Source organism: Morone saxatilis, unplaced genomic scaffold (genome assembly GCF_004916995.1).
Source record: "Morone saxatilis isolate NCDOM2014 unplaced genomic scaffold, NCSU_SB_2.0 Contig12, whole genome shotgun sequence".
NCBI classification, from domain to species: domain Eukaryota; kingdom Metazoa; phylum Chordata; class Actinopteri; family Moronidae; genus Morone; species Morone saxatilis.
In genome coordinates this window covers 8358213-8369898 of record NW_023339674.1, presented here as the reverse complement: position 1 = coordinate 8369898, position 11686 = coordinate 8358213, and the positions used below count along the sequence as shown (strand labels likewise).

At 38.1% G+C, this 11686-nt stretch overlaps 2 protein-coding genes across 2 annotated transcripts in view; one reads left to right on the top strand and one right to left on the bottom strand.

Moving 5' to 3' along the window:
* The window catches only part of ptprc (protein tyrosine phosphatase receptor type C), an 8643-nt gene extending 2133 nt beyond the window's left edge, over positions 1 to 6510 (top strand). The window contains 11 exon segments of the mRNA XM_035653600.1: positions 13 to 138; positions 356 to 513; positions 901 to 1036; positions 1814 to 1963; positions 2370 to 2460; positions 2586 to 2722; positions 2991 to 3125; positions 3235 to 3357; positions 3833 to 3993; positions 4753 to 4888; positions 5674 to 6510. Coding sequence (XP_035509493.1) covers positions 13 to 138; positions 356 to 513; positions 901 to 1036; positions 1814 to 1963; positions 2370 to 2460; positions 2586 to 2722; positions 2991 to 3125; positions 3235 to 3357; positions 3833 to 3993; positions 4753 to 4888; positions 5674 to 6012 — 1692 coding nt within the window. The 3' untranslated portion in view covers positions 6013 to 6510.
* Positions 6511 to 8569: 2059 nt separating this feature from the next.
* Positions 8570 to 11686, bottom strand: part of abhd8b (abhydrolase domain containing 8b) — a 4243-nt gene continuing 1126 nt past the window's right edge. The window contains exons 2-4 of the mRNA XM_035653048.1: positions 11057 to 11227; positions 10643 to 10859; positions 8570 to 9962 (exon numbers count right to left, since the gene is read on the bottom strand). Of these exons, the coding sequence (XP_035508941.1) occupies positions 9678 to 9962; positions 10643 to 10859; positions 11057 to 11227 (673 nt within the window). The 3' untranslated portion in view covers positions 8570 to 9677. The remainder of the gene's footprint in view (positions 9963 to 10642; positions 10860 to 11056; positions 11228 to 11686) is intronic.

The window sequence follows — 11686 nt, the reverse complement described above, 5'->3', positions numbered from 1 at the left end:
CTCCTCTCACAGGTGAAGTGTGCGCAGTACTGGCCATCTCCAGATCGAGAGACGGAGATCTTTGAGGAGTTTATTGTGAAGCTGAACTCAGAAGACTACTGCCCAGATTACACCATCCGCCATCTCAGCCTAACTAATGTAAGTCTAACACAATGTAATTAAATAAATGTATATTCTTACTGCGGGCCACACAGTTTTGCATGTGTGTCTGTGTAGAAGTGACAGTCAGTATATCTGTCCATCTTTATCTCAATAGATATACTAATACTGATTAGATATAAATACATCTGTGTATGTGTTTGTTTCGGTGCATGCTTGGATAACCCTCTGTGTGTATGTGTGTGTGTGCTTGCAGAAGAGGGAGAAGAACTCAGAGAGGGAGGTGACCCACATTCAGTTCATGAGTTGGCCAGACCACGGAGTCCCAGGGGAGCCACATCTTCTCCTGAAACTGAGGCGGCGTGTCAATGCTTTCAAGAATTTCTTCAGTGGCCCCATAGTCGTTCATTGCAGGTAAGTTCAAGGTCCTGTTCTCAGCCAGCTAACATTCACTTCAAAATGTGCATAAATATCAACATTTGCACTGGATTTATTGGCATAAAGTAAAGTCTGACTAGATCACTTTCTTTCTACTAATCACCAAAGACAGCCTGCCTTTTTGTGCACACAGTAGGTTTTTTAAAGTGTCTTTCCACACACATTTCTGCACTTGCTTTATCGTCTCCATGATTAATAATTGAGAAACAACTGATTAAAATATGTCATTGGGAATCAGGGGACTCATCAGGCCATCTCCCCTCTCTATTTAATTCCAAACTAACACTTCACTTCCACTCTACTTGCCACCAATAAACATAGATATAAAAATATATTAACACAATGTTATTATCTCATTCGTAGTGCGGGAGTCGGCAGGACGGGCACCTACATTGGCATTGATGCCATGATGGAGGGTCTGGAGGCAGAGGGCAGAGTGGACATCTACGGTTATGTAGTCAGACTGCGCAGACAGAGATGTCTAATGGTTCAAGTAGAGGTAATATATGAATTCAGATTGTATTTGGGACAATGTGTGTGTGTGTGTGTGTGTCTTAAGAATTAGAGTTAAGTTTAGTGGCTGCATAAGTTGACACACACAAACATACAGGAAGGAAACTAACATGAACATTTAGATAAATAAGGATAAAGTGAGACAAAGATACATAAAAGTAGATGCAGCTATTATGTACAGCAAATAAGTAGAATTAATTAATAATTAATTTAAGACAGAATACTGAAATTGAATAATTACTTGGCAAACTTTTTCCTTTTTATTCAGAGTTTATTCATGCATTAAAAGTACATGTAATTAATACATTTACCTTTTTATCTGTCACTTTATTGACTGATGACACTGTGAAAGTCCATTATGTGCAGCTAATACACAAAACATCTTGAAGGAGTTACACTAGGACATAGTATACATACTGTATACAGTATATAATACGTGGCCATTTCAGGGTTATTTTAGAGAAACTGAAGTGAGATCTCACATGGCTGGTTTAACTGTTCATGACTGTGCTGGTGTGTGAAATGAAACTGTTCTTGTCTGTGGTTATTTTGGCGCTCATCGTTGTCTAGCGCCCACCAGAGGGCAGAAGCTGAAGTAGGTTGTGTCTGAGCATGTGCAGTATATGTATGTGTTATATTTTCATATATTTGTACATTGGGTGGACAACATATTTAGAAGGCTGTGGGTTGTGTAACTTAATAGCAGTTTGTCCTTTGCATATATGTTCCATCCATTAAGATAAATACTTTTTTCCTCACACAGGCCCAGTACATCCTGATTCACCAGGCGCTGATTGAGCACAATCAGTTTGGAGAGACTGAGATCACCCTGCCTGAGCTCCACAGCACACTGAGCACGCTCAAACAGAACAACTCAGGCAACGAACCTACGTTAATGGAGGAGGAGTTTGAGGTATGGCACTTTAATATTTATCTTATTATTTATAAATGATGCATTCATCTGTAAAGCAATGCATTGTGGCCACTTTTACATAAATTAGATTTTGTTTGATTTAAGTAAGCAACTGACTTTTGTAAAACTGCATCTCTAACCACATAGTAACATGTGTGGTAACAGTGTATGAGGAAGAGACAATATTGTAAATCACCTAAAACATCTCAACTTAATAGCACTAAACATCTTTTACTATCATTAAATGTGTTTCTGATCCCTTTAAAATATATTTTAAAACATATTCCTTCTATCCTTTTCCTTTTTCCCTTCCAACCTTGTATTACTTGATTTGGAAGAATTTACAGGCATTGATGTATCACTATAAATGACTTAATAATTAAATAGTCTTTGTTTTGCAATTCAGAGAATCCCCACCTTTAAAAACTGGAGGACATTCAACACTGGGATCACAGAAGAAAACAAGAAGAAGAATCGCTCTTCATATGCCATCCCATGTGAGTATTAGCTCAACAGGGACAAGCTAGTCACTAAAGAATAACAGCTATTGTATATTAGTGTGTGTGTGCAGTATGTTTATAGTTTCACTTGAGTCACAACATATCAAACCTGCCACATTCAGATGACTTCAACCGGGTGTTGCTGAAGCTTGATGAAGGACACAGTCGTGATAGTGAACCTGATGAGGATGATGAGGAAGAGTCATCAGATGAGGAGGATGAGGAATCCACAAAGTACATCAATGCCTCCCACATAGATGTAAGTTTATTTTACTGACACTTTCAGTTTATCTACTAACCTGTTTCTGCATAAAACTGAATGCCAGGTTTGTTTAATTGAAACATGACAAACTGTGTTCTTGTTACCATCTTTCCTGTGGTAGCAGGTGTTATCTCATTAACTCCGAATGAATTCTCATCTTTCATGCAGCCAGTTGAATTTTAAAACAAGTGTAATTAAATTCATCACATCCTATTTGTTTGGACTGTGTACAACAATAGACGGATGTGTTTTCTTGCCCACACAGGGTTACTGGGGCCCACGCACCTTCATCGCAGCACAGACGCCACTGCCAGACACCATGGCTGACTTCTGGTCGATGGTTTACCAGAAGAAAGCATCTACTATTGTTATGTTGTCAAACTGCAGTGAGGGAGACAAGGTACCTAAAGTGTCACATAGTGATGTATAATATTATATGCGCCTTACATTTACAATACACTTCTTAAGACATATATTGTAAATGCACTGGTTTTCTTGTGTCTTCACAGGAGTCTGACTGTGTCTACTGGGATAAAGATAAGAAATCATTTGGAGAGTTTGAGGTGGAGGTGGCAAGCACAGACACCTCCCCAACTTTTATCACCCGCAACATGCTGATCCGTCATGTCAAGGTAACACAATAACAGCCAAATCGGTAGTTCTAACAAAGTCTGCTCTGTTTGCATGTTTATCAGTAAAAAATAGTAAAAATCCGATACAATTACTAATTACCTTTTAAAAAATGCAACCAGTAACCTAATCCAAGCATTACAATGTTAAAGTTCTGTTACTTTTAGATTAACTCAACGCCAAATGTATAAATAGAGACAAGAGAAATATCAATAACAGAACAATGTAACCTTAGAAAAGAAAATAGGGAAACCAAGATTTTAAGAATCAAAATGTGTTTCTACTTTTAACTTGCACTTTACTTGCACTAATATATCATTCTTTATTTGTTTATGTGTTATTGTAATCCTGCTAATAATGGGTAATGTAATTGTAATGGATTACAATCAGGTAATCCATTACAGTGTCAGTGTCAGCCTGTCGTTTGACTGGTCATTTCAGCATCACAAGATATTTTAACACCTCTTCTGTCGACAGAGGAAAGAGAGTCGGCCGGTGAAACACTTCCAGTTCCTGAAGTGGACGAGCGAAGAGCTGCCGGAGAAACCTCAAGATCTCACAGACATGATCAAGGACATCAAGCGCAGCTGTGGCAGCAGCAAATCACAGAGGAACATACCCATCGTGGTCCACTGCAAGTAAGACAACCTCACAGAAAATGTCGTCTGGAATCATAAAGGGGCAGTATGTCTATGACCATGACACATCCAGTTTTTTCTCATAAAGCTTTCACAGCTTTCAAAAAGCTAAATTTGGAGCCTGTAAACTCTTTTGGAAGAAATATCTTCCCCAACCTACTTGAGTTTCTGGGCAGACCCAAGTTGTGATTCCTTCAGCTTAAAGAGCTTGATAAAGGTCACATGTCATTTGACACCAAGCTATACAGTGGCGTACAGCTCCACTCCCTTGTCCCACCTATTGTTACCTCATTACAAGAAAGACATATATGAATATGTATATGATTCTCTTCTGTGTGGAGTTTGTATGTTCTTTTCTCCAGCTGGAATAGACTAAAGACACAGAATCATCTATAGGTATGAACTGGATTGAACAAATGAGCCCATATTTCTCAAACTTCTAAGCATTACACTTGTGAACAATAAAATACATTTATTAACCTATACAGCAAAGTATAAGAGGAACATTTATGAACAGCTCTCCAGTGATCACATGATTGATGTATGAACAGAGCACAAATAGTTATAGTTTTGTTTGTGTGAAATTCTAAACATCCAATCTAATATATTCAGAATATTTAGGGATAAGCAGGTTGATAAATAGGATATGCTGCAGTCCACTATTACCCGGAAAAAGTGTAGCTGAAGGGATTCATGGGGGAATTGACTAATGTGTGTAATCTTAACCTTTTTATATGTGTGTTTGTTCCCTCTCCTCAGTAATGGCTCGACCCGTTCAGGGATTTTCTGTGCTCTGTGGAACCTGCTGGACAGCGCTGAAACTGAGAAGCTGGTAGATGTTTTCCAGGTGACCAAAACCCTGCGCAAGGAGCGACAGGGCATGTTGCCGAGCCTGGTAAGAAAAAGAGGAACTTGGGGGCTACCAGATAGCTCACCTGGTCCTTGTCAGGTGGACCAGGTTGGAGTCATACCTGTGGCCCTTTGCCATGTGTCATCCTCTCTCTCTCTACCCTATTTCCTGTAAGCTGGCCTGTCTAATAAAAAAAGGGGGAAAGGCCCCTCCCCCCCCACCCAAAAAAAAAACATGAAAAGAAAGAGGAACTCAATATCTATCTGTCAGCACACAGTTTCACAGCTTTAACTTCTAAAAGTGCGTAGAGTGAAAAGTAACTGACTGTCAATAATGGACAGATATTTGTATATACCTCTTTCTTTCCATTTGTTATTTTACATCACAATGCTTAAAGGTCACTTTGAATGCCCCTTCAATTCAGTTTTTTGCTTATAATGTTGTTTTGAAGAATTATGGTCATTATATTCTATATTTCTGTTATTGTCAACAAATACCATGAAAAGACCAAAACTAACTAGTTTATCTGTCAGTACTCTCTGACTTCCTTAGCCCGTCTGTGAGACCCAAGCCCATTAGTCTTACTGATGATGTAAATCTTGAAAAACAAGTCACTTATATCTACTTTCATTTTTATAAGCAGCTAAATGATGTCCTAAATCAGTAGCAGGATGTTCATTGTTGGTTTTGGCCTATCATTCAAAGCTGTTTTCTGGTGCTCTCTGTGTGGTATTGTTTCGTTTATGAAAGGTTTGTGATAATATGATCTTAAAAATTAAGAATAGAACCTTATCTTTATGATACCACTTATATCTGTCTGTCTCTAACAGGAGCAGTACCAGTTCTTGTACGACGCAATGGAGGGTGTCTTCCCTGTCCAGAATGGGGAAGTGAAACCAGTACAGGCCTCTGCAGCCGACTCTGTCCAGATTGTCAATGAAACCAAAGCAGCAGTGCAGCCAGCTGAAGAGAAGGCTGAGCAGCCAGCTGAAGAGAAGGCTGAGCAGCCAGCCAGCACTACCAGCAAAGAACAGCAGGAGGCAGCAGAGAGTGCTCCTCTTGTGGCTGATGGAGGGAAGGAAGACAAAGAAGAGGAACCTGAAAAAGTTTCCACAGAAACAACACCACTGGAGGACAAAAGCAACGGTCCCACTGTCACTGTGGTCTGAGAGGGGTTGCAGGGGTTTTGAAAATAATTGCTTCAGCTGAATGCTTTCTTTTAATATACTTTATGAATGTATAAACATTGTAAAAGTTTAACACAGTGTGGTTTTGGTTGAAATTTGTTAAAGAATTTGGATCAAATGTTTTAATGTCAATTTCCAAAACTATGAATTAAACTAAGTTATAAATATTTTAGTAGTAAAAGTATTAGGATGCAAATATATTATAATTTCTGTGAGCAAAGTTTACTGGATGCTGTTGTCAAACTAGGAACCTTGAATTTACTGTATAGTTAGATATCTAAGAACTAAATTTTAAATATACAGCAGATGTTGTTTCATAACCCTTTATATTTTAGTTAGTTTATGTATTAATTTTCTTGCTAAATAATGATGATGCTATAGTCTACATTTATATATATCTGATATAGCTGTTATTCAAAATAAGTTCAAAATTTGTTATGTGACACTGTGACATTTCATTAAAAGACTTACAAAGAAAAATATTTATGCAGAGTATTTGCTGTGATTTTAAAGTTTTGTTTTTCATCATAGACTAATAACTTCATAAGGCTGGATTTACCAAGTCAGTCACATCTTTTAAAGGCCCCAAAAACCCATTTTCTATCAATCTCTAACATTTTCTCACAGTCTCACAGAGGTTTCAGTGCTCTTCTGACTGATTTGAAGTGGGCAGGGCTCTGTTGGAAAAACAATGTCACATATTTCCATTCAGTCATCAAAAATTAAGCAAAATCTGAGTTAAAATCTGAAAACGGCTAGTGATCATTAAAAGATGTGACATATGGCGAAACAGTAGGGTGTGTGACTAAAGGTTGCCTGTTTCATTTCAAGTTCAAGTTAAATCCCAAATACCCACCACTGGAGTGCCTTTGAGCAATGGACTTAACACCAGACTGCTTAATAGACAGTGGTTCAACTGGTCAAGAAAGCTGCTCAGATTTAAACAAAAAGTCACTCAAAAAGGTATCATAAAAGACCCCAGTAATTTAACTTTTAAATGAAAGAAATTTTTAAATCAAGCAGTTGTGTAATATTGTCACCAGGGCAGTTACAAATTTAAGGACACACAAGATATAAACATAAACAGTTTCACCAACATTCATGACAGTCAATAAGCAAACGCTTTTATGAAGCTCGAGTCTCAATCACATTTTTCTGATCGTAGCTGAATCTTCCATTGATTCACTGAATTCCCAGCTACAGTTTTTGGTTAAATCTCTAAATATCCATCACAAATAAAAGTACAGTGTATAAAAAGAATAGTCTATGTATAAAACCATCAAATACTATCAAACCTGTGCTTCATTCACACCTTATACAAACTGAACTTCAGATCTTTCTATGTTAGAGGCTCAGAGAGGGTTTGTGAACATAATAAATACCAGAACTATTGCAGCAACAACATGTCAGTTAAGATAAAGACATATACCCATTATTGTAGTGGTAAAAATAAAAAAATAAAAAACAGTCACAGAGGATTTAATAGCTTCCTAATTCAGACAGTGTGGCCTGTGGAGTTAGAGCACAGATGTCCACAATAAACTGAATTAAATATAGTGTTATGATATGATACAATGATACAGTCAACTGTTGGCTTCTTATGTTCATGCATCAAACTCAACAATACTCAGAGGTGAGTGAAAATACAGTTTTTGTACTAATATAATACTAATATATTAGAGCTTAACTTTACTTCTGCGGGTTAAAAAAATATTGCAGAATAGCATAGTTTTCGTGGGAAATAAATGGTTATTATTTTCTAACCAATAAATCCATTCATGCAAATCGTCTTGCACAGATGGTTCCATTACCATAAAAAAATTTAAATGGGTTTATAAAATACTTCTAATATATTCAACAGCTGCTTATACATTGTTTTTTTGTTTTTTTGCAGGAAATAGAAGAACCATTAAAGTGCTTTCTACCACATGGAAGTTGATAATATAGTTTGTGTGACTTTCAGTCACTTATTGTCATAGTGGGTATTTCCGTTATCAAACATGCTACAGTACCAGCTCTTGGCTACCATGCAACATTTTATATTTTAAAATGGCATCAAACATACTGTAGTGTGGTTCAGGTTGGGGTGGATTCTTATTAAACCCCACTTTTGCATTTCCCTGATGTACAAGCCTTCCTATTATTGATTTAACATCTCATTATGTACTTGAGATTTGTACAAAATCTTTGGCCCATTCTGTCCATACAAGGTTATGATTTGTTGCTGAGCCTCAACTATTGCTAGATTAAACAGGACACACTTGAGTGAACATACATTTCCCTGAATTCTAAGCAGCAAACTTACTTTCACTTCTGTCCTTATCAGAACTTGATCATTCTTCACTTGTTCAGCTTCACAAGTCACAACTCAATCACTCACAAAACACCTTTTCTTCCGGTTTATACCAGCAGCAGCTATTTAAAGGACCAGTGTGCAAAGTTTAGGAGGCTCTATTGGTAGAAATGTAATATAATATTCACAAAAGTATTGTTTCATTTATTGTTATAATCAAGACTTTTACCTTAGAATAAGAAAGGGTCCCCTTCTACTTAGGCCACCATGTTGAACAGCCATATTTCTACAGTAGCCCAGGAAAGTAGCCCCTCCGTAGTTTCTCCTATACGCTTGGAAGGGGAGGGTGAGGTGAGGAGTTATCAGATGGTTGAAACTTCACTGCTAAATGTCACTAAATCCTACACACTGGTCCTTAAAATCTCATAACTAGGGTGAGTAGTAGTTAAGGCTACTTCTAGGTTTGTGAACCTCTAATGCATTGAGAAAAATAATGTTCTGGCTCACCTCTTTGAGGTGCCAAAGAACAGAGAAAATGGCCAAAATAGTAAATGTACATTTTCAATCAAGAAATGCTTTCCCACCTCTACAAGAGGTGAGTTTTGAAATTCATCATTATATGGAAATTAAAAATTCTAGCTACCAAACATACACAGATAGACATTTCACATGATTGTATCAATATTTTAAACCCCAAGTAGGCTAATTTACCATCTAGCTAGTTTCCATAAGGTTTAGACTCGTCTGCTGCTTTATGTAGGGCAGCGTAACAGGTAGTCAAGAGCATATTTCATACAAACCATTTGTTTTGCTTTTCTTTTCCCACATTTTAGGAATGACCAGGCAATCAAGTGTTATCTTTTTTTAAATTTGGCTGACAATATGGGAGGTGACACTTTTTGATTTGTCCACAAAAGTCAAATGTTATCACTTTTGCCACTTGACAACTGTTGATTTTCACCTTCGCCCTCATGGCTGTATGTTATTGTTGATGTCTTTTGCTCCACCTACCCTGGCATCATCACCACCCTTCACTTCAAGGCACAGCTATATCTTTCACGCTGTATGCTGAGGACATTGAGCTGTAAGCTGAAGAATGGACCTTCAGCATCCATTAATGGAGTTCCAGTTCCTCTGCCCTTCAGCTCAGCAGCTGACATAACTGGAATCAGACATTATTTCTCTTTACTTGTGCAACCTTTAGCTGAACCATTTCAAATAAACTGGCTCAGTTTTATTTTGGCTCAGCATCGGGTTTAACAGCTAAAACCAGCTCAGTTTATCAGGACCCACAAAGTGCATGGCCAGCTGATATAGTGTAACAACCACTGGAAGCTCCGGCTTTAATCTTCAGTCATTTCTTGTCCGTGATGTTTGGCTTCTCCTCTGTGCCGTCGTTTGATGAGGTCTGCCTAGCAGTTGCAGGTCGGACTTTGCAAGGGTCCAATGCAGCTTTGGTGCTGTCAGTTTGGGCTTTGGCAGTCTCTGGACGTGTTTTGGACTCCTTCTTTGGCGGTGGAGGGGTGGCCGGCTCCCAGAGGAAGAACTCATGCAGTAGCGTGTTGACAGCCTCGGGACACTCCATCATGATCATGTGACTACCATCCTCCAGGACCTTCAAGAAGGCCATTAGGAGGATCTGACAGAAAGCAAAAAAGAAGTTAGATTTTGAAATTATCATCAAAACCACTTGTGCCAAGGCGCTTGTGCCACTTGTGCCAAGGCACTGCCCTGGTTGCAATTATGACCCCAATCTTTTTTAGTAATGAAATTTGGTGGGACACAGACAATCACGTTTCATTGTTGAGTTCACTGAAGGGAAAAATCAGGGAGAGTCTTCTAATATACTTTTTTAGAGTGCTTCTACACAACAATCCCTAACTCCTAAAGTAATTGCAATGTTTAAACCCCAATTTCTTATACTTTACGTTACTGTTGATCATTGTTGACAAAAGCAAACCTTACACCTACAATAACCGATCTTGCCACTTGGTGGCTGCAGAAACAAACTGTTAACACAACACTGACATATCACCTTTAAAGTTGCTATATACTGTGAACTTTTTAGCAAACATTTGCCTATTTCCACTTCCTACACACACAGAAACATTAAAATTTAGTAAGGTAAGGTGATCATTTTCTGTCATAGTTATGTGATTGTTAATACAAAAATATTAATTATAGCTGCTTTAAGATTTTTAAATTGATTTTTTTTATTTGTTTGATTATGGTATGAAAACTATAACACACCATGACAACAGTGTATTTAGTAGGGTCAGTTTAACAATCTGAATCTTGGGCTAAAAGAGGCCCACTCACCTCTGCCATTCGCTGGTCCTCTTCGACTGGAACAAACTTGTCGTGCATGCCATGAACCAGCAGGGTGGGCACAGTGAGTTCAGCATGGTAGACCTCGTCCCCCTCAGGCCAGTACTGACCACTCATCATGGCACGGAGCACAAAGGACGACACGTTGAAGGCATTGTTGTCTTTCAGCAGCTGCTTCTCCTTGGCACCCTGCCGAGCAAAGCCAGCCCTGTAGGGAGCAGAGCAGGGGAGATTTACCTGAATTACAAATGGCTTAAAAATGAAATATGCATAGTAATTATTTTGGCTGGTAAAATCATCTGAAGCAGTTCATTATTGTTTTGTCTACTAATTAAAGACAGATCAACCAAAAACAACAATTTTGTCTCTGTTACTGTTATTGTTGTTACTGTGTTGCTGTCTTACTTGAGAAAGCTCCAGGCTAGCAGCGGAGAGAGGCAGTGAAGCACACAGGTGGGCAGGTTGAAGATGGAGCAGAGGCTGGGCTCCAGAGCTGTGGGACCACCTCCGTTGACCATCACCATTTTGTGAATCTGTTCCGGATACTCATGGGCCAGGAAGGTACAGAACGACACGCTATGCAAGCAGAACAGAGGGCTGGTTAGAGGACAGGCTAGAAGAATCAGGGTAACCATGCTGTTTGTTTTGTGATAGTTTTCTTGTAATAGAATGTACATATCTGGAAAATGAATCAGATGGAATAAAAGCACTTTAGCACTGCAATATTGAATAGCAACTGTAAAATAAATATAGGATTGTTTTGTGTATTGTAGTGCATGACATGTCTGTTCTTCAGTGTATTTCATATATAATGTAAGAAATTTGTAAAAAATATTTGTGAAAGACATTAATCATATAAAAGGGATAAAGCAGCAAAAACAAAAGGTTTGCCCTTTTCACTTACTAAATGAATGAAATGGTTTAGCAATTATGAAAGCTTCTGTAGATTCAATAAATGAACATAAATTATATATGTCAAAGTTCACTTCACTGGTAATGTACTTGATGTGACTACAGAATACTGTATGTAAATGA